The 27,382-nt window shown below is 42.0% G+C and overlaps 1 protein-coding gene across 1 annotated transcript in view; it reads right to left on the minus strand.

Annotated features, from left to right (window-relative positions):
• Window positions 1-27,382, minus strand: part of cacna2d1a (calcium channel, voltage-dependent, alpha 2/delta subunit 1a) — a 107,619-nt gene that overhangs the window by 58,878 nt on the left and 21,359 nt on the right. The window contains exons 2-9 of the mRNA XM_057855310.1: window positions 25,855-25,936; window positions 24,794-24,910; window positions 14,839-14,898; window positions 11,487-11,522; window positions 10,843-10,966; window positions 2,203-2,334; window positions 1,825-1,894; window positions 1,698-1,748 (exon numbers count right to left, since the gene is read on the minus strand). Of these exons, the coding sequence (XP_057711293.1) occupies window positions 1,698-1,748; window positions 1,825-1,894; window positions 2,203-2,334; window positions 10,843-10,966; window positions 11,487-11,522; window positions 14,839-14,898; window positions 24,794-24,910; window positions 25,855-25,936 (672 nt within the window). The remainder of the gene's footprint in view (window positions 1-1,697; window positions 1,749-1,824; window positions 1,895-2,202; window positions 2,335-10,842; window positions 10,967-11,486; window positions 11,523-14,838; window positions 14,899-24,793; window positions 24,911-25,854; window positions 25,937-27,382) is intronic.

The following is a 27,382-nucleotide window of genomic DNA, read 5'->3' on the forward strand; positions in this document are numbered from 1 at the left end:
TCCACTATGCCCAAGACCAAAGAGCAGTCGAAGGACACCAGAAACAAAATTGGAGACCTGCATCAGGCTGGGAAGACTGAATCTGCAATAGGTAAAATGCTTGGTGTAAAGAAATCAACTGTGGGAGCAATTATTAGAAAATGGAAGACATACAAGACCACTGATAATCTCCCTCGATGTGGGGCTCCATGCAAGTTCTCACCCCGTGGCGTCAAAATGATAAGAACGTTGAGCAAAAATCCCAGAACCACACGGGGGGACCTAGTGAATGACTTACAGAGAGCTGGGACCACAGTAACAAAGGCTACTATCAGTAACACAATGCGCCGCCAAGGACTCAAATCCTGCACTGCCAGACTTGTCCCCCTGCTGAAGAAAGGACACGTCCAGGCCCGTCTGCGGTTCGCTAGAGAGCATTTGGATGATCCAGAAGAGGACTGGGAGAATGTGTTATGGTCAGATGAAACCAAAATAGAACTTTTTTGGTAGAAACACAGGTTCTCGTGATTGGAGGAGAAAGAATACTGAATTGTATCCGAAGAACACCCACTGTCAAGCATGGGGGTGGAAGCATCATGCTTTGGGGCTGTTTTTCTGCAAAGGGACCAGGACGACTGATCTGTGTAAAGGAAAGAATGAATGGGGCCATGTATCGAGAGACTTTGAGTGAAAATCTCCTTCCATCAGCAAGGGCATTGAAGATGAGACGTGGCTGGGTCTTTCAGCATGACAATGATCCCAAACACACAGCCAGGGCAACAAAGGAGTGGCTTCGTAAGAAGCATTTCAAGGTCCTGGAGTGGCCTAGCCAGTCTCCAGATCTCAACCCCATAGAAAATCTGTGGAGGGAGTTGAAAGAACGTGTTGCCCAACGACAGCCCCAAAACATCACTCCTCTAGAGGAGATCTGCATGGAGGAATGGGCCAAGAGAGTGAAGAGTTACAGAAAACGTTTGGCCTCCGTTATTGCCAACAAAGGGTACATAACAAAGTATTGAGATGAACTTTTGGTATTGACCAAATACTTATTTTCCTCCATGATTTGCAAATAAATTCTTTAAAAATCAAACAATGTGATTTTCTGTTCCCCCCCCCCCCCCCCCCCCCCCCACATTCTGTCTCTCATGGTTGAGGTTTACCCATGTTGACAATTACAGGCCTCTTTAATATTTTCAATTGTGAGAACTTGCACAATTAGTGGTTGACTAAATACTTATTTGCCCCACTGTACCTTCCTACAGATATCAAAAGCAGTTTGATGTAGACAATTATATTTAAAAAATATAGATGAATGAATGGCTAAATAATGTCTATTGTGCCAAAATCAAAATGACAAAAACAACCTATTAATGTTTTTCTAAAAACACATATGTAAAACAAACCATATCCCTTTGGCAATTTTTATACCCATTTTAATTCATTAAAAACATATTTGCCAGGCCTCGTGCATGTAATTTTCTGTGCAAACTCTGTGACTTGCGCCTTTGGCGGAGGTCTGCACTTCAAATGCTCCGCTGTACAAAAATAACCTGGCATTTTACACCGGGGCTTTTTTGTCTGCGTGGACTGTAAAATGGCCGTGTCGTCCTCGCTGTTGGCCCGCGGGTTGATGCGGGGGTCAGCGGTCAAAAGGGTCACAAGTCAAAAGCGCTCATTCCAAATGACTGTGTGTGCTGAATCCTAAGCTTTTCACTCACGCGTCCACCAGGATCAGCATGTCCTTGGGCGACGCTGCCCCCTGGATGTACCTGGCGGGGAATCGCAACGACATTAATTTTTTTTATATTTGGATCCGGCCAAACGCAGCGCGTCGGCCGCACCCACCATGGCCGCCTGCGTACGTCGTAGAGGTCGATTTTATTGGCCGATTTGCTGGAGTCGATCCAGGGAGAAGCTGCGTGTTGACAGAAAGAAACAGTCATTGGTTTCCGGCAAGGCCTTGAGCTGCCGGCGAGTTGACGTGTTCCGTTATTCTTTTCGACTTTTGAGGCCACAATTTCAAAGCAAACTCAGTGGCAAGGAGAAAAGTGTCAGGTTTTCATACTGCCAGTTTGTCAGAAAGTGAGTCATTGGCGCCAAAAGTCACAAGACGGAGGCGTTTACACGGCACTAATGTGATGACTCAGACTGCCCGTCGAAAGGGTTTCGCCGCAACTTTGCCGCGGTCGAGGTCGGCGAGGCGGATTGGCGTTACTAGCTCACCTGGGAAGTAGCGAGCCAATCCGGTGGCAGAACCAAACACCTGCCAGAGAAGCGTGGGGTCCTCTTCTTTGTTTCTACGGAAAACATCCTCCAAGGCCTCTGTCCAGTTGAGCTCGTTCAGAATGATGGTGGCTAGATTAAACACACAAGTTGACGTGTGGTTAACACACTAGCTGCCATTGACGGCCGTTTATGACTAGGAGGGGGCGAAATCGCAATGAGACAAATACAGGTATTCCCCGGGTAACGATATACCTGACTTCCGTGATTTCGACTGCACAACGCCGGAGTCTCATCCGGCATTTTGTCTTCAGCGTTTTTTTGTTTTTTTTTAATATTAAATAGTTTTTGTTTTGTGATGCATGCTTTTATTTTGGCGCAGGAGGCATTGAGCAGGTAGTACTTCCGCACGCGAGTAAGCACTCATGTACAAACGAAGAACTTATTTGTGCCGAGTAAGAGAGACGGGAATGATTACAGCTGCAAGGCTGTGCGCACATTTGTTGCTTGTGAGGCATCCTCTAAGGCAACACAACTGTATACTAGAAACTGCAATTTCGGGAGAAATTACTTCTGGTCTTTGCCATGTGGAGATACACATCTTAGCCCTAGCCCAGGTTGGTTTGGGGACAATTCGGGGACAATATCAGGTCACTTCCTGTCAAAATGATATCAGGTCCTTTGGGAACATTTGGGAGGTGTGGCCTATTCATATCAGGTCATTTGGGAGCATTTGGGGGCGTGGCCTAGTCATATCAGGTCAATTGGGAACATTTAGGGGCCCTTGCCTGATCATATCAGGTCATCTGGGAACACTTAGGGGGCGTGGCCTGATCATATAAGGTCATTTGGGAACATTTGGGGGGCGTGGTCTGATCATATCAGGTCATTTGGGGGCGTGTCCTATTGATATCTGGTTATTTCCTGTTGATTTGGGGACATTGTTTTTTTTGCCATTGAAAATCAATGGGAAAAAATTTGGACGTTCATAGCCGTCAATGGCATCCAAGTACATTGGCATCTATAGAATGGACAAACATGCCCGTCAATGGCATTAAACCGAGGAAATGCCATTGGAAATGAATGGAAAATTTGGACGTCCATGTCCGACAATGGCAGCACCCTCTATAAGCATCAATGGAAGCGAGGATGTTTGGGGGACACGTCCTATTGATATCTGGTCATTTTCTGTTGATTTGGGGAAATTTTGTTTTTTCCCTATTGAAAATGAATTGGAAAATTTTTGGACATCCATGGCTGTCAATGGCAGCGACTTACATAGGCGTCAATGGAAACCAAGTACACTGGCATCAATACAATGGAGAAACATGCCGGTCAATGGCAATAAACAAAGTAAATGCCATGAGAAATGAATGGGAAATTTGGACGTCCATGGCCGTCAATCGCAGCACCCCCTATAAGCGTCGATGGAATCGGGGACGTTTGGGGGACACGTCCTATTGATATCTGGTCATTTTTTGTTGATTAGGGGAAATTTTGTTTTTTCCCCCATTGAAAATGAATGGGAATCTGGCATCGACATCCATATAGTCAATTGAATCCAAGTACATTGGCATAACGCCATTCACGGGTGAACGGAACATTTTTCGGGGCCGTTTGGAAAAACTTCCTGCGACACGCAAAAATTCCGGTCGTGTCGATACTTGAAGGGTGACAATCGGTTAAATGCTTCGGGCTGCGCAGCACGCCGAAAAAACGCAAAGATGATTAATAATAATAATAATAGTAATAATAAAGTTTCAGAATAACATTATCTAGCTTTGCCAAAAAGGCAAAGACCAGATAATAACACCCATTTGTATTGTTTATTGTGAGTTTTCAATTGTGGTCTAATACTTGCGAATTTATGTGATTGTTTTTGATGATGCGCGGACGCTAACGGATATATGCTAATTGTTGTGTGGATTGCTATAGCAGTATCAGCAGCTAGTTATACAGTGGTACGAAAAAGTATCTGAACCTTTTGGAATTTCTCACATTTCTGCATAAAATCATCAAATGTGATCTGATCTTTGTCAAAATCACACAGATGAAAAAACTGTCTGCTTTAACTAAAACCTAGCCTGGTACACCAGACTCACCGCTGTTCCAGCTATTGAGTCTGGCCACAATTCAACGGATAAAATTTCCAGCGCGGAGCAAGCCACAGCAAACAGACAGCGGAGTGGACCAATCAGCGACGAGCGGACGTGACGTTAGTAAAGCGATGAGGGACTTGCGCGCAGAAGTAGACATACGAGGAGAGCGGAGTTTATTCAACATGGCTAGCGCGAGACAGACTGTTGTCAATGACTTGTGTCGATGTGCTTTTGGTAATTTAAAACTGATTTTACCGTGGATTGGAACATATTCTCGGCTCTCCTGTTCGCCATCCGTATTGCTGTGGAGACGACTTCCGACACGGAAGAGTGACGTTACTCCTTAAGAACACGTCACGCAAATAAACAAATCTGATTGGATGGTTGATTTTGTGCTTGCTCGAGAGGCCGTTAATGGGCTGGGTCCCAGACTATTCTCACAGTGTTTGAAAAATATAGGGAGAACAGTCTGGCCGTGCCAGGCAAACTAAAACCACCCAAACATTTATATGTTGTCATATTTTAATGAGGATAGTATGCAAATAATGACAGAAGGGGAAAAAAATAAGTGAACCATCACATGAAATATTTTGTAGCCTCCCACTTTGGCAGTAATACCTTCAATCAGACGATTCCTGTGGCTGCAGATCAGTCTGGCACATCGATCAAGACTAATCTTATCCTGTTCTTCTCGACAAAACTGTCGCTGTCTTAGGTCATGCCACAGCATCTCAATGGGGTTCAAGTCTGGACTTTGACTTAGCCACTCCAGAACGTGTATTTTGTTCTTCTGAAACAATTCTGAAGTTGATTTACTTCTGTGTTTTGGATCATTGTCTTCTTGCAGCATCCATCCTCTTTTTAGCTTTGACTGTCTGAAAGATTGCCTCAGGATTTACTGCAAAACATCCTGATAAACTTTTGAATTCATTCTTCCATTAACGATTGCAAGTTGTCCAGGTCCTAAGGCAGCAAAACAGCCCCAAATCATGATGCTCCCTCCACCATGCTTCATGGTGGGGATGAGGTGTTAATGTTTGCGAGCTGTTCAATTTTTCCTCCACACATAACGTTGTGTGTTACTCCCAAACAATTCAACTTTCATCAGTTTCATCAGTCTACAAAATATCTTGCCAAAACATCTGTGGAGTGTCCAAGTGCCTTTTGTAAACAATTAACGAACAACTTCTTTTTTTTAGACAGCAGTGGCTTCCACTGCTGTGGAATCCTCCCATGAACACCATTCTTGCCCATAGTTTTACATATAGTTTATGTGTGCATAGAAACATTGGCCTGTGCCAGTGATTTCTGTAAGTCTTTAGCAGACACTCTGGGTTCTTTTTTTTACCTCCCTGAGTATTCTGTGCTGAACTCTTGACGTCATCTTTGGTGGATGGCCATTCCCTGGGAGAGAAGCAACAGTGCCAAACTCTCCTCATTTGCAGACAACTTCTCTGACTGTGGATTAATGAACATCCAGACTTTTAGAGATGGTTTTGTATCCTTTCCCAGCTTTATACAAATCAACAATCCTTAATCGCAGGTCATCAGACAGCTCTTTTGATCGAGCCATGATGCACATCAGACAATGCTTCACATCAAGACAATTCTAACCAGGTGTGTGTTTTATAGTGGGTAGGGCAGTGTAAAACCAGTCATCAGTGATTGGCCACACACCTGACTTAAAATGTTTGGTAAAAATTGGTTTCAATTGCTTTTTAAGTCTCCTTAAGCACAGGGTTCACTTGGTTATTTTTCCCCATTCTGTAATTGTTTGCATGCTATCCTCATTAAAATATGAAAACCTATAAATGTTTGGGTGGTTTTTGTTAAAGCAGACACTCTCTTTACATCAGTGTGATCTTGACAAAGATCAGCTCACATTTGATGGTGATTTTATGCAGAAATGTGAGAAAGTCCAAAAGGCTCAGATACTTTTTTTATGCCAATGCAAATGCACATTTGAATTGCCATTTTTGATGATGAAACTGATTTCATTTTTATTTTCATTTCATTCTGCAATTGTTGATGTTTTGACTAGTTTAATAAACTCTGCAAACCTTACAAACATCTGACATCTTAGCTTAGCTCGCTATCTAGCTTGGAATTAGCTCCAACTACTTGGTGAGGACAGTACAATGACGTATAATACATGTTTTTGAACCGTTATTTTAAGATTTAGGGGGTATTTAGGGGTACTTAAAGGGTTAATTCCAACTCACGCGGAAATTTGGGTTGCGTCGCCAGCATAGGAACGGAACTCGTTCGTAACCCGGGGACTACCTGTAGTTGTCAATAATATGTAAAAATGCAGACTGGTTCAGCATTCACATAAACAAGTAGCACCGGCTATAAATTGCAGCAGAATCTCATCTTTTGGATCCAAGCCTCCCACTTCTCTCTGTAGGGAATCCTCCAGGCTGACTTTCCATGCCTTGTAGGGAGAAAGATGCCACAGGCCCCTCCATGAAATGCTCCCCGTGTGCGTCCCAATGTGATAAACACTCACAATTTTGACTCTCGCACATTCTGTAAGCACTTATCTGCCATGTATGTGATAGTCCCACATCAAATGACTGCAAATATATCTTTAAAAAAATGAAATACATTAAACAACTACAACAATGTGTAGGTCTCTCAATAATTTGTCCTAAAGGAGTAGGTAGTCAAAAATGTAACAGACTAGATTGCAAATGAAAAAACAACAACTAGTTTTCATGTCCCGGTATTTTTGGACAATTTACAGCTTCACTCACATATGAAAAACACCTTTGTGCTATTACAAACTATTACAAGCCCTCTACTGGCTAACTATTAACCTACAGACAACACAGGCACCAATAGATCAATGTGCTGTGCAGTGTGCGCATGCACAAAAGTTTTGGGTTTCAATTTGTCACCTCCAGTCGGCGTCCCAATACTTTTGGCCATACAAAGCCGCGGTCCCGAATGAAAGCGACACGGATGAAGGGAAATCAATTTCCACGCCGCGAGGATCGCTGCAGGGATCTGACTGGCGAGCACGCAGCGGCAGCGAGGCAGTATCGCGGCACGTCACAGTCGCGCGCCCGCCTTAGCCTGACAGGTGCCACACAGCGTCGGCGCAAACGGGCATCAGATATGCGGCCGCGGGGGGCGCAGAGACCCTCCTTCGGCGCCGTGCGTCCGCGCCGATCTGCCTAATGAGCGGAGAGGGCAGAGGACGGGCGCCGCGCAAGGAATGTGACACGCACACCCTGTGAGAGAAGATGGATCAGGAGAGAAAACAGAATCCAATCAAGCGCCTCTAAGATGGCGGAAGGGGGTCGAATTTCCAGCAGGGCCGAGAGCCAAAAGTGGTATTTGCCATGTGGCAAAATGAATTTTGCCATGTGGATTTTTTTTTTGCCATGTGGCAAAATGGATTTTGCCATGTGGATTTTTTTTTTTTTTTTTTTGCCATGTTGCATTTTTTTGCCATGTGGCAAAATGGATTTTGCCATGTGGCATTTATTTTGCCATGTGGCATTTTTTTTTTGCCATGTGGCAAAATGGATTTTGCCCTGTGGCAAAAAATGATTTCGCCATGTGCCATTTTTTTTGCCATGCGATGAAATTGATTTTGCCATGAGGCATTTTTTCTTTGCCATGTGGCATTTTTTTGCCATGTGGCAAAATGGATTTTGCCATGTGGCATTTTTTTTTTTTTTTTGCCATGTGGCAAAAAATGATTTCGCCATGTGCCATTTTTTTGCCATGCGACGAAATAGATTTTGCCATGAGGCATTTTTTTTCGCCATGTGGCTTTTTTTTTTTGCCACGTGGAAAAGTGGATTTTGCCATGTGGCATTTTTTGCAATGTGGCAAAATGGATTTTGCCGTGTGGCATTTTTTTGCTATGTGGCAAAATGGATTTTGCCATGTGGCATTTTTTTGCTATGTAGCAAAATAGATTTTGCCATGTTGCATTTTTTTTTTTTGCCATGTGGCAAAATTGATTTTGCCATGTGTCAAAATTCATTTTGCCATTTGGAATTATTTTTCTCCATGTGGCATTTTTTTGCCATGTGGAAAAAATGGATTTTGCCATGTAGATTTAATTTTTTTTTGCCGTGTGGCAAAATGGATTTTGCCATGTGGATTTTTTTGACATTTGGCATTTTTTTGCCATGTGGCAAAATGGATTTTGCCATTAGGCCTTTGTTTTTGCCATGTGGCAAAAATGATTTTGCCAAGTGGAATTTTTTTGACATGTGGCAAAATTGATTTTGCCACGTGTCAAAATTAATTTTGTTACGTGGAATTATTTCTCTCCATGTGGCATTTTTTTGCCATGTGGCAAAATGGATTTTGCCATGTGGATTTTTTTTTTTTTTTTTTTTTTTTTTTTTTTTTTGCCATGTGGCAAGATGGATTTTGTCATGTGGATTTTTTTTTGCCATTTGGCATTTTTTTGCCATGTGGCAAAATGGATTTTGCCATGTGGATGTTTTTGCCATGAGGCATTTTTTCTTTGTCATGTGGCATTTTTTTGCTATGTGGAAAAATGGATTTTGCCATGTGGCATTTTTTTGCTATGTGGAAAAATGGATTTTGCCATGTGACATTTTTTTGCTATGTAGCAAAATGGATTTTGCCATGTTGCATTTTTTTGCCATGTGGCAAAATTGATTTTGCCATGTGTCAAAATTCATTTTGCCATGTGTCAAAATTGATTTTGCCATGTGTCAAAATTCATTTTGCCATGTGGAATTATTTTTCTCCATGTGGCATTTTTTTGCCATGTGGCAAAATGGATTTTGCCATGTGGATTTTTTTGCCATTTGGCAAAATGGATTTTGCCATGTGGATTTTTTTGACATTTGGCAAAATGGATTTTGCCATGTGGATTTTTTTTGAAATTGGCAAAATGGATTTTGCCATGTTGCATTTTTTTGCCATGTGGCAAAAATGATTTTGCCAAGTGGAATTTTTTTGCCACGTGTCAAAATTGATTTTGCCACGTGTCAAAATTAATTTTGTTATGTGGAATTATTTTTCTCCATTTGGCATTTTTTTGCCATGTGGCAAAATGGATTTTGCCATGTGGATTTTTTTTTTTGCCATGTGGCAAAAAGGATTTTGCCATGTGGATTTTTTTTTGCCATGAGGCATTTTTTCTTTGTAATGTGGCATTTTTTTTGCTTTGTGGCAAAATGGATTTTGCCATGTGGCATTTTTTTGCTATGTGGAAAAATGGATTTTGCCATGTGGCATTTTTTTGCTATGTAGCAAAATGGATTTTGCCATGTGGCACTTTTTTGCTATGTAGCAAAATGGATTTTGCCATGTTGCATTTTTTTGCCATGTGGCAAAATTGATTTTGCGATGTGGCAAAATTCATTTTGCCATGTGGAATTATTTTTCTCCATGTGGCATTTTTTTGCCATGTGGCAAAATGGATTTTGCCATGTGGATTTTTTTTGCCATGTGGCAAAATGGATTTTGCCATGTGGATTTTTTTGACATTTGGCAAAATGGATTTTGCCATGTGGCATTTTTTTTTTTGCTATGTAGCAAAATGGATTTTGCCATGTTGCATTTTTTTGCCATGTGGCAAAATTGATTTTGCCATGTGTCAAAATGTATTTTGCCATGTGGAATTATTTTTCTCCATGTGGCATTTTTTTGCCATGTGGCAAAATGCATTTTGCCATGTGGCATTTTTTTTGCCATATTACATTTTTTGCCATGTGGCTGAATGGATTTGCCATGTGGCATTTTTTTGCCATGTGGCAGAATGGATTTGCCATGTGGCATTTTTACTTTGCCATGTGGATTTTTTTTTGCCATGTGGCATTGTTTTTGCCGTGTGACATTTTTTTGCAATGTGGTAAAATTGATTTTGCCATGTGGCATTTCTTTGCCAGATGGATTTTTTTTTTTTTTTGCCATGTGGCAAAATTGATTTGGCCATGTGTTTTTTTTTTTTTTTTTTTTTTTTTTTTTTTTTTATATTAATGGAAAATTTGGACGTACACAGCCGTCGATGGCATAGCCTGACATGGGTGCCAGTAGAAAGTCAATGCGCTGTACTGGTAAGTGAATGGTCAAAAATCACAGCCACCCATGTTTTTCTGCCATTTAAAATGAATGGAAAATTTGGACGTGCATAGCCGTCGATGGCATGGACTTACATGGCCTGCAAAACTGCCCCCTAAAAACGCCACAAATAAAAATCCATTTTGCCACATGGCAAATACCACTTTTGGTTCTCGCTGTCTCTCATTCGTCTTCTCTATTAATAGCTGTTATTGGAGATGGAGAAGATGATTAGCCGAGAAGGAAAGCGGGAAAAGGGGAGCGGCGGGGTGACATCTGTAAAAATCACTAACAAGGACGCCAGCTCGGTCTAGACAAAGTCATCGTAAATCCAGTTAACGGACATCTTGGTGACATTGTTGCCATGGAAACTCCAGTTTGCCTGAGTGATGTCAATATGGCCGGGAGGGAACAAGGAGAGAGGGATGACGCCCGAACCACGCCCAAGTACGCCGAGAAGTGATGAGGCGGCCACACTTACAGCCCTCGTAGATGTCGGTGGGGATGTGGACGGCCGTGGTGTTGTACGAGACCAGACGCTGGAAGTCGGGGTCCACGTGGAAGTCCTCAGGAACGTAGCGGTTCTTCTTCTCCGTTTGATTGAGCTGCGCAAAAATTACACGGCAAAAAGTCGGAAAGCACCTCACTAGAATCCGGTTCTATTATGCTGTTCAACTTTCATATAAAATATTGAACTCATTTTGGTTTTGCTCGGCGCTAGAAGTCCAATCCATACGGGATGGGAGGTCAAAAGATCACTGCTAACCCCGCCTAGTCACGATTGGAGGTCTATCGCTGTCAGTGGTAGCCAGTGTGTTAAATCAAAATCATCACTCCTTACTATTATTCAACTCCTACAGCCTAAAGACAGATATTGAGAAATCGAAAGCAAGGCAAGGGGGATGTGTTGTGTCACTCGGATACAGAGTGACAGGAGTGCGCTGTGGGTCCGCTCGTTGCTTTCCCACCGCGACAGCGCACGGGAACGAGACGCCGATCGCGGCTTATCGGAGGCGACAGATGACGTCTGAGGCCACTGGGGGAGGCGAGCGGCGCGCGCCGTTGACGCGTCAAGGCCAGTCAAAGTTCAACATAAAGCCACACAATACTTTAACGTGTACTCACGTCGTCTTTGGCGTTGTAGTAGACAATTTTGTCAGGCTGGGAAAAGAAGCGAGACAAGAGGGAAATTAGAGCAACATTTGAATTACATTTGCAATCCCAATACAGCAGAAAAATCATGAGCGGAAATCACACGCAGACCATTGCAGATAATTGACTTTTAATGGAAAAGGCTGCTTTCGCCTGAAGACGGGATGTTTCTTTTTTTCTAAATGCTAATAAGCGAAACAGTTAAGTGGAAGGCAGAATGTGATTTTTCATGTGTTCCCAGAAGGCCTGAGGCTCAATAATATTCAGCATTAAACCTAATAAATCATTATTATCAGTAATTTTCACCTTATAGTATGCAATTCTTTCCAGCCTAAAACAATAAAAACTTAAAAACAGAGCACTCTAAGCATACAATGGCCATGTGACCTTTGACCTCTTACCCTAAAGTTTAACTTTCAGTGCCAGTAGCAATGACAAATGTCCAATCATGTGGCCTTTTCCATTATTCTGCTTTGAATTTAAATGAGTTTGTCACTTGTAGATATCCAATCCATTTGAACAGGAAGGGTTGGCAAATGTTCATGGGCTCCCTGTTCAAATGGACTGGGCGTCTATTACCGTCAATGGCAGCCAATGAGTTAATCACCCCTTTTGTTTCTTATTACAAACACAACCTGCAAGTATGAAACTACACTGCTGGTCAAAAGTATTGGCACCCCTGCAATTCTGTCAGATAATGTTCAATTTCTCCCAGGAAATGACTGCAATTACAAAAGCTTTGGTAGTAATATCTTCATTTATTTTGCTTGAAATGAAAAAACACAAAAGACAATGGGAAAAAAAAAAATCATTATCTTTTTACAAAACTCCAGAACCTGTTACTTACCTGTGGCCCATAACAGGTGGTGGCAATAACTAAATCACACTGGCAGCCAGTTAAAATGGATTGAAGTTGACTCAACCTCTGTCCTGTGTCCTTGTGGGACTTGAGAAGCGAAATTGTGAGGAAAAATGGGCAATGTCAAGGCTACAAGTCCATCTCCAAAGACCTGAATATTCCCGCGTCTACCGTGTGCAGTGTCATCAATAAGTGTATAGCCTATAGCACTGTGGCTAACCTCCCTAGATGTGGACGGAAAAGAAAAATTGACGAGAGATATCAATTAAAGATTGTGCTGATGGTGGATAAAGAACCTTGACTAACACCCAAACAAGTTCAAACTGTCCTGCAGTCCGATGGTACAACATTGTCAACCCGTACTATCCGTCGGTGTCTGAACAAAAAGGAACTCTACAGTCCATGACAAAAGCCTCGTCGCTTATCCATTTTGTAGAAACAATTGCTAATTAATAAATATCTAATAAATAGTCTGATATATCAACAAATCTGAGCTGCCTCTTACATTCCTAACCATAAGAAGGGACAAATTCTGCAGCAGGATGGTGCTCCATCACATACTTCTATCTCTACCTCAAAGTTCCTCAAGGCAAAGAAGATCAAGATCCTCCAGGACTTGCCAGCCCAGTCACCAGACATGAACATCATTGAGCATGTCTGTGGTAGGATGAAAGAGGAAGCATGGAAGACGAAACCCAAGAATGTTGATGAACTCTGGGAGGCATGCAAGACTGCTTTCTTTGATGTTCCTGATGACCTCATCAATAAATTGTATGAATCCTTGCCGAACCGCTTGGATGCAGTCCTTCAAGCCCACGGAAGTCATACAAAATATTAAATTTGGATCTCACAGCACCGCTAATTAATTCGCTTGTGTTATGCAACATATTTTTGTATTTGAAGTAGTTTTTTGTTCAATTTTCACGCTACTTTCTGTAGGCGATAAAACTTTTGTCTTGCTAAAATTTGACCTTTATGTCCTCTTTAAACGATAAATCTTTTTTTTGTGAAATGAATATATTATTGTACATTCAACATCATTTGGGAGTGTCTTAGCTTTCATATGAGCCATTTCTAAAACTAATTAAATAATTAAGTCAGGTTATTAGCAATTGTTTCTCGAAAATGGATAGGCGACAAGACTTTTGTCAGGGACTGTATGGTAGGATACTCAGGAAGACGAAGACCCCACTTCTGACCCAGTTTGCCGAAACTTACCTAAGTAAGCCAAAAACGTTTGAGTAGACTGTTCTCTGGTCAGATGAGACAAAAGTAATGATTTTTGGGAATAGGCATCAACATAGAATTTACAGGGGGTAAAAAATACAAGGCCTTCAAAGAAAATAACACTGTCCCCACAGTCAAACACAGCGGTGTTAGGTTTTGTGTTGGTTCCCTTCTAGTGTGTTTCTGTGAATGCCCACTGATTTCACCTGTTGTGCCTGCTCTAGTGTATCCGCCAAACTGCATCCTTCTGTGTCACCCATCTGTTCCTCGTTGTCTCGTTACCCCTCGTCTCTGTGTGTATATAAGCTCCCAGTTTCTTTTCACTCCTTGTTGCGTCATTATCAATGTTGAAGTCCTGTCCAAGCCCTCGTGTACCCGTCCCTCCGATTAAGTAAGTTTTGTTTTGAACATTACCTTTTTGATCCCTAGTCCTTTTGGTTGTACTTTATTATTTTGTTAGTTATTATTAAAACGTTTTTTGAGCTCACTGCCACCTGCCTTGCTGCGATTTTTGTTTCCCTGCATTTGGGTTCACACCACCTGCCTGCCCGTGATTCCTGACAGGCAGAGGTTCCCTAATGATTTGGGGTTGCTTTGCTTACTCTGGCACTGGACTGCTTGACCGTGTGCATGGCATTATGAATTCTGAAGACTACCAACAAATTTTGCAGCATAATGTAGAGCCCAGTGTGAGAAAGCTGGGTAAACATCAGAGGTCATGGGTCTTCCAGCAGGACAATGACCCAAAACACACACCTAAAAGCACTATAAAACTGTATGAGAGAAAGCACTGGAGACTTCTAAAGTGGCCAGCAATGAGTCCAGACCTGAATCCCATAGAACACCTGTGGAAAGATCTGAAAATGGCAGTTTGGAGAGGGCACCATTCAAATCTCTGACCTGGAGCAGTGGGCCAAAGAAAAATAGTCTAAAATTCCAGTAGCGCATTGTAAGAATCTGTGATGGATACCTGAAAAGGTTGTTCGCAGTTATTTTGTCTAAAGGTTGTGCTACCAAGTATTAAGCTGAGGGTGCCAATACATTTGTCTGGCCCATTTTTGAATTTTTTTTTTCATTCTCTTTTGTTTTTTTTTTTCATTGCAAGCAAATTAAATGAAGATGTTACAACCAAAGCATTTGTAATTGCAATCATTTTCTGGGAAAAATTGAGCATTATCTGACAGAACTGCAGGGGTGCCAATACTTTTGGCCAGCAATGAAGATGTCCCCAAAACTCACCTCGCTGTTGACTTGCCACGTGTGAAATTTCTGAAGGGTTTCTGCCTCTGTTGCCAACCTCTATAAAAGACATAAAACAGTATTTGGATGCAGTGTTCTTATTGGCCAACGAGTATAAAATAGGACTTGCCGCGTGCTATAATTAAACCTCTTCCCCGAACACCTATTGTACACACTCCCATATTTGGGCATAATGACTCGTTTAATAGGTTTATAATGCGCCCATCTTTTAATCTGTACCTGCTCCACAAAGGCGGCGTACTATTAATTTCCCATGGGAAGCTCTCGAATCCCGTGCCGACCAGTGATTTGAACATTACGCAGGACTCGTGGCCATTTGGAAGGGGATTGGGTGATTAAAAAATAGAATATTATGAATTATTCACTCTGTCATCGTGTGGAATTTAACAAGACATCCGCAAGGACCACGGCATCCCATTGTGATTCGGTGGACCTCAAACACGAAACCCTCGAGCGTTTTGTTTGTTTCCTCACTCATTAAGCCGGTGTTCCACTTCCATGTAAAACGACTCGTCCGGCCAATGAGAAAGTGCAAAGACACAACATAAAACGTCTCCTCTGCGGTCGCTGAATCATTCATTGGCATCGAGGCGACGCGGTGGCACGTTTAAGTGACGTTCGGGCTAAGTTGGTCAAAGTCGGGGCTGGCACGATTGCACATAACTGTCTTGGCTCCGTCAGGGTCTTTTAATTTTGCTAAAATGCAAAGTCGTACTTCTCCAAGGAGTCATCGGGGCAAGATAACACCCCCACACCAAAATATGGGAGCCAGCTATCACTGATTAGCCGGCGAGGAGATGATGCTCTGATGTGACTTTGCAACGCAACCATAAGCGGAGTTTAAGGGGGAGCCCCTGGCGACTTTCCTCTATATATAAAAGGTGTAAAGCATGAAGCAACCAATAAAAATGAATGAAAATTAACAAAAAATTATATTTTTATAATGGGTCAAAATTATTTTTTAAACATCATGTGACCAGCACCTTAGACGGTCATTTGCTTTGCATATTATTAAAAAAAAAAAAAAAAAAAATAGAGGAGGGCAATTTATTATTCAAATGATTTTTTTTTTCTTTGTTTGAAAATATTTTTTTTGATTGAATAATAAAGACACAAATGCGAAACAACATTACTTCAATCAAGAAAGTTGCTTCAATAAAAAAACAAAAAAAAACTAGCCCTGCAAGCAGGACTCAACGGGCCCTCGGGAGTCCTGTGTTGATTTCTCCAATTTCTTTTCGGTGATTCTTTTGGGGGGTCATTAGGTTTTTTTCCCTTCGAGGAGGAGTCGGTCTCGTAAAAAAGGCCATTTCCTGTTCCCAGCAGGGGGCGCCAGGCCTAATGGTGATATTTCAATGAAGTCGAGTTCAGGCTGGGATACATCACGTACATGCCAAATATAAAGAAGATTGAACGTTGTATGGGGGAGTTATTAGTCATTTTCTGAATTTGGTGTTTTGTCAAAAAAATGTCCGACTTTGGCACCCCATTGACTTTGGCACGATGAAAAATGCATCGTATCTTTTTTTCTCCTCTAGATGAAGTAGCAGAGTGTGAAGCAACAGCCTTAATGAGTCAAAGCAGTTCTTCGCTGCTGTCATCAGATGAACCAATTTATCCCTAATATATTTCATTGAAAAGTACATAGTATTTTTTTTCTCCCAGAGTAGTTTTATCCCTAATATATGTCATTGAAAAGTACATAGTATTTTTTTCTCCCACAGAAGCAGCAGCAGAGTGTGAACCCTAAACCCTAACCCTAATCCCTAACACACACAAAAAAAAAAAAACGCCCCGCACAGGTCAGCCTGTGAATGAAAACTCACTATTTTGATAAATTCCAATTTTAGCGAGTTTTGAAGCATGTTCAGAACTTCAAATTGGCCGTTTTCATTTGCCCTGAAGAAGCCCTAACCCTAAACCCTAACCCTAATACCCAAATAAGCCCGATTTTGGTACTCAGCCCAGGTCAGGCCCGCGAATGACAACTCACCGTTTTGATAACTTAACATCTCATATGTCTCATGAAGAGTCTCACCAATTTTGAGGAGGATCCAACTAAGTGCCTCGGCGCAATGGTCTCAAACGTGCACCCTGGTTTTCGACATAAATGGCATGTTTTTCAATATTCAATCCAAAATACCCAATTTCCTGTTGGGTTTGGAATATGGGTGCAGAGACTTTTTGAAGCATTTTGGCCCAAGGTATCGACTCCACAAATTTCATTGCTCTACGTTGAAAAAAACAAAACAAAATAGAGAGGCCTTTTTTAAAAAATCCAGGGGGCGCCACTGAGCCATTTTTTGACATTTTTTCAAGATGTTGCCAAATTATCGAAATTTTCACGAATCCGCATGTTTGTGCAAATTTTGGTGAGTTTTTGAGCATTTTAAGACCACCAAATGGGCCATTTTCATTTGCCATGAAGAAAGAATAATAATCCTTTGCAGAACAATAGGGCCTTTGCACCATGATGGTGCTCGGGCCCTAATTCTGGAAAAATGGCTTTCAAATGCATTTTTTTGAGTTCCAAATTTATTTTTACATTCAAACACATTTTTTTGATCGAATAATGATGACACAAATCTACCCCATATGGCTCCGCCCAAGGGATACAATATTTGACTGGGGTAACTACAATGGCACAACACCGGCGGGCATACCATATTCAATGGATGATGATCTTGGCGAAAAGTTTAGCCGTCCTAAGCAGCCTGATTTAGAATTCTCCTCAAGAATGACGGAAAACAAAAAAACGGTCAATTTCAACTTATTATTATAAATATTCTTGTAAGTTAATTTTATTGCTGACACTGCATTTTGGGGTCGTCAACATGTTGTGCCCCCCCGGCCCAAAAGTCAAACCCCGCCTATGAATGAAATGGCCTGGAGCATCTCAAGACCGCGGCTGAAACGAGGTTTGAAATCTATGCAAAATGGTCGAAGGGATGTCATCACGACTCAAACGAAATAAAGCCGAGCTGCTCATGAAAGGCCACTTGCAAGTAAACACTACCCCGCCACCCGTCTGTACTTCAAAGCCCCCCAAACAGCTGCCTCGCATCTGCCGTGGCGACCGGCAACATGTTTGTCACATCTCTCCACTCATTTTCATGCGTTTGCCATGCACAGAAAGCGAGAACGCGTAACGCATAGTGTTTGAGTGCACAGCCTGTGATTAAAGCGTTCTAACGGCGGCGTGTGACGACTCACAACGTGTCAGTTTAATAACGCACACAAGGCCCAGATCGGCGACTCCACTGTAATTACGCGCCACTACACAACACGGCGCTTAAAGGGCCATTGCTCAAGTGACACCCTAATGAACACCAAAGTGTGGCGGCGTGGATTCGCGGGGAAACTTCACCGCCGATTAAACGCCGAGGGGAGGATTCTGCGCGTTTGTGCTGCCAGGTTGCCCGGTTGTCATGGTAACCCGCCGCATCTCGGGGATGAAGAGGCGTTCCGTCAATGGCATCAATCCTCCGGTGGGTGGCCAAAGGCTTTTTCGGATCGACTGCCAGCGCTAATGCAATACGAGACCTTAAAATAACCCCGATCATTATTCAAAGAGCCCATCTTGGGCTGTCTGCTCTCCTATTTGTCTGACATCTCAGTCTTGGGCTGTGTGGGCGCTCTTGGCAGTGATCCCAAAATGGTTGAAGAGATTCCACAAGGTGAACGCAACAGGAGCTGTGAGTAGAATAATCTTCAGCTTGCCTCAAAGACAAAAGGAAGATCTGAAAGGTGATTTTCTAAATGATGGCAAATAGTGCTGCAGTATATCTTTTCATGGGACAACACTGACAAAATGATGCTTTGACACAATGAAAAGTAGTCTGTGCCCAGCTTTTATAATAGAGTTAATTTATTTTCCCCTCAAAATAACTAAAAATATAGCCATTAATATCTAAACCCCTGGCAACAAAAGTGAGTACACCCCATTGAAACTACGTACAGTGGGGCAAATAAATATTTAGTCAACCACCAATTGTGCAAGATCTCCTACTTGAAAAGATTAGAGAGGTCTGTTATTGTCAACATGGGTAAACCTCAACCATGAGAGACAGAACGTGAAAAAAAAAAACAGAAAATCACATTGTTTGATAAAATATTTGGTCAACTACAAGCAAGCAAGATTTCTGGCTGTTAAAGAGGTCAAACTTCTTCTCACGAGGTCTAACGAGGCTCCACTCGTTACCTGTATTAATGGCACCTGTTTGAACTCATTATCGGTAGAAAAGACACCTGTCCACAACTCAGTCAGTCACACTCCAAACTCCATTATGGCCAAGACCAAAGAGCTGTTGAAGGACACCAGAGACAAAATTGTAGACCTGCACCAGGCTGGGAAGACTGAATCTGAAATAGGTAAAACGCTTGGAGTAAAGAAATCAACTGTGGGAGCAATTATTAGAAAATGGAAGACATGCAAGACCACTGATAATCTCCCTCGATCTGGGGCTCCATGCAAGATCTCACCCCATGGCGTTAAAATGATAAGAACAGTGAGCAAAAATCGCACACGGGGGGACCTAGTGAATGACCTACAGAGAGCATGGGACCACAGTAACAAAGGCTACTATCAGTAACACAATGCGCCGCCAGGGACTCAAATCCACTGCCAGACGTGTCCCCTGCTGAAGAAAGTACACGTCCAGGCCCGTGTGCGGTTCGCTAGAGAGCATTTGGATGATCCAGAAGAGGACTGGGAGAATGTGTTATGGTCAGATGAAACCAAAATAGAACTTTTTGGTAGAAACACAGGTTCTCGTGTTTGGAGGAGAAAGAATACTGAATTGCATCCGAAAAACACCATACCCACTGTGAAGCATGGAGGTGGAAACATCATGCTTTGGGGCTGTTTTTCTGCAAAGGGACCAGGACGACTGATCTGTGAAAATTAAAGAACGAATGGGTCCATGTATTGAGAGATTTTGAGTGAAAATCTCCTTCCATCAGCAAGGGCATTGAAGATGAGACGTGGCTGGGTCTTTCAGCATGACAGTGATCCCAAACACACAGTCAGGGCAACAAAGGAGTGGCTTTGTAAGAAACATTTCAAGGTCCTGGAGGGGCCTAGCCAGTCTCCAGATCTCAACCCCATAGAAAATCTGTGGAGGGAGTTGAAAGTCCGTGTTGCCCAACGACAGTCCTAAAACATCACTGCTCTAGAGGAGATGTGCATGGAGGAATAGGCCAAAATATCAGCACCAGATACAGAAAACGTTTGGCCTCCGTTATTGCCAACAAAGGGTACATAACATAGTATTGAGATGAACTTTTGGTATTGACCAAATACTTATTTTCCACCATGATTTGCAAATATTTGATATGTGAAAAATGTGATTTTCTGTGGGTTTTTTTCCACATTCTGTCTCTCATGGTTGAGGTTTACCCATGTTGACGATTACAGGCCTCTCTAATATTTTCAAGTGGGAGAACTTGCACAATTAGTGGTTGACTAAATACTTATTTGCCCCACTGTACATCCCTAAACATCCAAATTGAGTACTGCTGGTCATTTTCCCTCCAAAATGTCCTGTGACTCGTTACAGGAGTGCTGTCAGCATTGCTGCAGAGATTGAAGAGGTGGGGGTTCAGCCTGATAGTGCTCAGACCGTACACCGCACTCTACATCACATTGGTGTGCATAGCTGTCACCCCAGGAGGAAGCCTCTTTTGAAGACGGTCCACAGGAAAGCCCGCAAACAGTTTGCGGAAGACATGTCAACAAAGCACATGGATTACTGGAACCATGTCCTATGGTCTGTTGAGACAGGCGGACTGTCTGGTGTACCGTCTTAAGAAGAGGCTTCCTCCTGGGGTGACAGCCATGCACACAAATTTGATGTAGAGTGCGGCGTATGGTGTGAGCACTAACAGGCCCACCACCTCTTCAATCTCTGCAGCCATGCTGACAGCACTCCTGTAAGGAGTCACCTGACATTTGGGAGGGAAAATGACAAGCAGTACTCAATTTGGACATTTAGGGATGTACGTAGTTTCTATGGGGTGTACTCACTTCTGTTGCCAGGGGTTTAGCTATTAATGGCTATATTTTGAGTTATTTTGAGGGGGAAATAAATTAACTATTGTATAAGCTGCAGACAGACTACTTTTCATTGTGTCAAAGTGTCATTTGTCAGTGTTGTCCCATGAAAAGATATACTTAAATATCTGCAGAAATTCGAGGGGTGTACTCACTTTTGTGATACACTGTAAGTGATGAGTCGTGTGCACATGTGATGAGAAGCACATTCAATGAAGAAGTGTTGTTCCACTCAAGTCTCGGACTTAAATGTACTTAGATTGAGGAAGTACATAACAAAAAGTGGCGACTAGGATGGGATGATTATAGCAGTGTAATTTTACCAGAAATGTTTAGCTTACCGGATGTGTCAAAACCAAATAATCCTGCTGTAATTGTGTCTATTTCAAACAATGCACAAATGGAACCTGCAACAGTATGCATGCATGGTACGAAAAATATAATAATTACCTTGAATCCTCGAACAAATCACTCCTGAGACAATCATTCCTGTTTGTATGCGGTACAACTTTCGTATTTTTTTCAACCTAATTCCGGCGTAAGATCGCTGCGTGCGTGTGTTTGAGAATAACTCCTGTTGATGTGGGCAGGCCCCCTACTTGAAGGCCTGCCGCAGTGTATGACGGATGTGACCCGTCAATATAATTATGAAATCTAAGGTTGATCTACATTAGTTTTCTTCCACTAATATTAAAAAGGACACAGTGATATGCAGGGGTGTCCTAATAATAACAATTTTATAAACAAATGTTACTTAGCGTAACAGAAAATAATTGAGAAGCACTGCTCTAGGTGATGCTAACCACAGCGCCTTCAAAGTGTGTTGGATAAGAGTGACTCTTTAATAATGAATAAGAACAGAGTCAAAGGAGTCAGAGGTGGACTTGATATCTGTGTAGAGGCCCGAGTGGCTTCAAAGCGATGCAACTAAACAGCTTTCAGGCGTTAGCGTGTTGGAGGACATTCATAATTGATCAGGTTAATAGGAATATTGACCTTGGGAAGCATCTGATAAAAATAGAATCAAACAAACAATGACATTCACAAAAAACGATCAAAATCAACTCATATAATTAAACTATTAGTGCCTCAGTGGCGGGGGTTAATTTGTGCTGGATCTTGCCGGAACAAGATCCGGCACCTCTTGATTTTCGGCTCCCTGTGTTCCGGGACTTATTTGGGAAGATCCGGCACCTTGTGTACTAATAATAAAAATATAATATGAAAACGTTTTTAAAAAATGTATTGTAATAGCCCGGAATGGGGGTAAAGAAGGAGAGGATGGCTTTCTCCACTGTATTGTGGCAACAATAAGAAAACAATAAATAAAAGAACAGCGGACTGCCACCACGTTCGACCACAAACTTTTGCATCTCGCACATCTCCCCCCTACGCTTCCTACTACTCACAGCTCTCCAGTCCCAGCATTTCTTAAAGGGACCCTGCATAGTGTCTTATTTTGAGCTTTTTGTTAACAAAGGTATCGAACACAGGACGTGCTGACAACTTTCTTTATTAACACATAGAGCTAACAGCACGAACAGAACTTGTGGCTCTCGGCAGGCTGTGCATCTCTATCTCACTCCCGCATCACGTGACCAAAACAACACTAACGTTTCGTGCACTTCAGGGTGCCTCGGAAAACATTATATCATAATATTACACATAGTTATGGACATTACAGTATAAAATAAAATAAAAGTATGCATACATTTATTTACAGAACCAATCCCAAGAATTTTTGTTTATAAAAATTTAACTTCATTTGAAAGAGTCGGAGATTTGTTGATGCATTGAAGAGGTGGACCAACAAATCACACCCCGAACATAAAAAAAAAAACTTATGAAATTTGCGGCATCTGACAGTATTTCAACATACCAAAAAGACAGTTGCATTTATTGTCTTTTTATTCAAAAAAAAAAAAAAAAGGGAATATGTTTCAAAATGAGTCAGAAACGCACAAAGAAAAGAAAGAAAAAAAGATAAGTCCCAAAGCATGGCAAGTGGGCATTTGCGTGTTGTTTTCGGCACCATTTTCTGCGTATCTTCCAGGACCTGTGCCCATCTCGTCATCCCTGCCCTGTCATACAGTGGGGCAAATAAGTATTTAGTCAACCACTAATTGCGCAAGTTCGCTCACTTGAAAATGTTGGAGAGGCCTGTAATTGTCAACATGGGTAAACCTCAACCACGAGAGACAGAATGTGGAAAAAAAAAAAAGAAAAAAGAAAATCACATTGTTTGATTTTTAAAGAATTTATTTGCAAATCATGGTGGAAAATAAGTATTTGGTCAATACCAAAAGTTCAACTCAATACTATGTTATGTACCTTTTGTTGGCAATAACGGAGGCCAAACGTTTTCTGTAACTCTTCACAAGCTTTTCACACACTGTCGCTGGTATAATGGCCCATTCCTAAATGCAGATCCCCTCGAGAGCAGTGATGTTTTGGAGCTGTCGTTGGGCAACACTGACTTTCAACTCCCTCCACAAATTTTCTATGGGGTTGATATCTGGAGACTGGCTAGGCCACTCCAGGAATCTGAAATGCTTCTTACGAAGCCACTCCTTTGTTGCCCTGGCTGTGTGTTTGGGATCATTGTCATGCTGAAAGACCCAGCCACGTCTCATCTTCAATGCCCTTGCTGATGGAAGGAGATGTTCACTCAAAATCTCTCGATACGTGGCCCCATTTGTTCTTTCCTTTACACAGATCGGTCGTCCTGGTCCCTTTGCAGAAAAACAGCCCCAAAGCATGATGTTTCCACCCCCATGCTTCACAGTGGGTATGGTGTTCTTCGGATGCAATTCAGTATTCTTTCTCCTACAAACACGAGAACCTGTGTTTCTACCAAAAAGTTCTATTTTGGTTTCATCTGAACATAACACATTCTCCCAGTCCTCTTTTGGATCATCCAAATGCTCTCTAGCGAACCGCAGACGAGCCTGGACGTGTACTTTCTTCAGCGGGGGGGGGGGGGGGGGGGCACGTCTGGCAGTGCAGGATTTGAGTACCTGGCGGCGCATTGTGTTACTGATAGTAGCCTTTGTTACTGTGGTCCGTGCTCTCTGTAGGTCATTCACTAGGTCCCCCTGTGTGGTTCTGGGATCTTTGCTCATCATTCTTGTTATCATTTTGACGCCACGGGCTGAGATCTAGCATGGAACCCCAGATCGAGGGAGATTATCAGTGGTCTTTTATGTCTTCCATTTTCTAATAATTGCTCCCACAGTTGATTTCTTTACACCAAGCATTTTACCTATTGCAGATTCAGTCTTCCCAGCCTGGTGCAGGTCTACAATTTTGTCTCTGGTGTCCTTCGACAGCTCTTTGGCCATAGTGGAGTTTGGAGTGTGACTGACTGAGGTTGTGGACAGGTGTCTTTTATACCGATAATGAGTCAAAACAGGTGCCATTAATACAGGAAAACGAGTGGAGCCTCGTTAGACCTCTTTGACAGCCAGAAATCTTGCTTGTTTGTAGGTGACCAAATACTTATTTTCCACTCTAATTTGGAAATAAATTCTTTCAAAATCAAACAATGTCATTCTCTGTCCTTTTTTTCTGTCTCTCATGGTTGAGGTTTACCCATGTTGACACATACAGGCCTCTCTAATCTTTTCAAGTAGGAGAACTTGCACAATTGGTAGTTGACTAAATACTTATTTGCCCCACTGTATGTACATTGCGTTCCGGCACCTGATGATTTACAAATTAAGCACTGCTCAGTGGCAAGGTAATATCAAAACGTTATCATGGCAAAATGCTCGAATGTGTTGACGGGAGTGTTGAATGATGAAGTAACCATGGAAACGGGGGCTTAATTGGGTGTCCCTCCGGCATACGGTCGCCAAAACAAGCTTTTCGGATGACGCTCACCTTGAGGGCTTTGGAGCGGCTTTCCAGCAATCTTTCGATATTCCCGGCGGCCGTGGACACCAGTTCCTCGATGCGATTAGTTTCCACGCTGAAGTGCTTTTTATGTTTTTCGTAAATCTGAAAACAAAAGGGTTGCTCAAATTACTTTTCATTTAATTTTAGTTGCAATTAACCGTTCATTTACACCCCTCCCGTTCAATACAGATTGGACGTCTCTCGCTGTCATTGGCACTGAAACATGACCATTCACAGCGATTGGCCGGCCGCGTCAGGTTACATCATGATCCTATAAGACATTTAGTGCTTTGTGGAATGTGCCGGAGCAAAAGAAGCGAAAGCAAATGCCAAAGCGAGCCAATTATTTTGCAGCCCGGAGGTTTTTTCAATGTCCGACGTTCAAGATGGCAAGTGCACGTATTGGTTCTTCCCTCGGGTTGTGAACAATATGAAAGAGCGACTCCGTTGCGGATTACGCAACGTTATTCGTCGGACTGTACTATTTACTTTTTTGTGTATTTTCTACAACTGGTATTGAAGGGTTTGATGCCGTTTGCAATAACAACAGAAAGCCTTTAAATGTATGTAAGAGTGTGTTACTCATTATTATTTAATTTTCGGTTAAATCATAGTCGTTAGGATGAGATAAACTGAATCTGCTATTTTTCTGACTAATTTCATTATACTTTTAATCCATTTTCTTTAATTTTTTTGCAGACTTCTCCCACTGAGGGACTTGGTCACCCTCCAAACAATTTTTTGGAAGGAACTCACAATCTTTCAGGCCAACTTTAATTAACATTCCGGCCACCCCCATGTCAACTTTGCAAACGATGCAAGTTTAAACCAAGCACAGTATTCTTTTAAAAAATACATTCCAAAATCCAATTTCACAAAGTTTTATGATGATTCCTTAACACTGACTTGTTCTTATACTTGATAATTAGATTTTCAATTAGCGTACCCTACAAGAGGTGAGGTAAAGTGCGGCATTACTTCTAATGAGAAGCTTCTATATATAGAATGAGTGAAAGTCATTCAAAGAGAGAATCATACGGACTCACCTGAGTGAGACTATGCATGCCGCTGGCCTTGTCGGTGAGCGTGATCAAGTCTTTCTGCATCTGATCCACCCATTCTTTAACCCTGAGGTGACATGCACACAAGGTACATTCAATTAGTTCATCAGCCCATTGAAATGAATGACATTTGTTGAGCCAGTACACACGGCATGACACTGTACAGTATGGAAGGGTAAGTGTGAAATAATGTTTAGCCAAGTGAATAGGCCACACGTGCATTAAGGCGAGAGCTATTCATAGACGGTAGTGCGAGTGTCACACCCTGCGGCTGCTAATATATTCTCCTCTAAAGAAACTGTTTCTCGCTTAACACATTCAGTGCCATTCATGCCGATCGACGTCAGTAGCAGCCAATGAGTGAATAATTCAAGAAATTACAGCAAAATTAAAGTTATGTACTGTCGCGGCAATTTCATTTTTTTGGCTCCCGATCAGCCGTGGATGAAGTACTCTTTTTTTTTTTTTTTTTTTGCTGAAGTAAAAGCACAGATACAGGTGCAAAAAAATTACTGAAGTACCTGAAATTACTCAAGTACAAAAGTACTTGCTTTAAAATTTACTTCACAAATATATTCTCTCGGTTGAAAAATGTAATGTCGCTGTGTGTGTAAATATATATATTATATATATATATTGAATATACAGTGGTATGAAAAAGTATCTGAACCTTTTGAAATTTCTCACATTTCTGCACAAAAACACCATCAAATGTGATCTGATCTTTGTCAAAATCACACAGATGAAATAATGCCTGCTTTAACTAAAACCACCCAAACATTCAAAGGTTTTCATATTTTAATGAGGATAGTATGCAAACAATGATAGAAGGGGGAAAAATAAGTATGTCAACCATCACATTTAATATTTTGTGCCCCCCCCTTGGCAGCAATAACTGACGCAACCAGACGCTTCCTGTAGCTGCAGACCAGTCTGGCAGATCGATCAGGACTAATCTTAGCCCAACCTTTTGGAATTTCTGACATTGCTGCAAAAAAACAAATCGCCATCAAATGTGATCTGATCTTTGTCAAAATCACACAGCTGAAAAAACTCTGCTTTAACTAAAACCACCCAAACATCGAAAGGTTTTCATATATTAATGAGCCTAGCATGCAAACAATGACAGAAGGGGGAAAATAAGTAAGTGAACCCTCTGCCTAAGTAGACTTGAGGAGCAATTGAAACCATTTTTTACCAAACATTTTAAGTCAGGTGTCTGCCCAATCACTGATGAGTGGTTTAAAGCTGCCCTGCCCACTATAAAACACACACCTGGTAATAATTGTATTGATGAGAAGCATTGTCTGAGGTGCATCATGGCTTGGTCAAAAGAGCTGTCTGAAATCCTGCAATCGGATTGTTAATTTGTATAAAGCTGGGAAACGATACAAAACCATCTCAAAAGTTTGGATGTTCATCAATCAACAGTCAGGGAAGGGGTCTACAAATGGAAAGTTTGGCACTGTTGCTTCTCAACCAAGGAGTGGCCGTCCACCAAAGATGACGCCAA

The sequence above is a fragment of the Corythoichthys intestinalis genome, chromosome 13 (genome assembly GCF_030265065.1).
Source record: "Corythoichthys intestinalis isolate RoL2023-P3 chromosome 13, ASM3026506v1, whole genome shotgun sequence".
In the NCBI taxonomy this organism is placed as follows: domain Eukaryota; kingdom Metazoa; phylum Chordata; class Actinopteri; order Syngnathiformes; family Syngnathidae; genus Corythoichthys; species Corythoichthys intestinalis.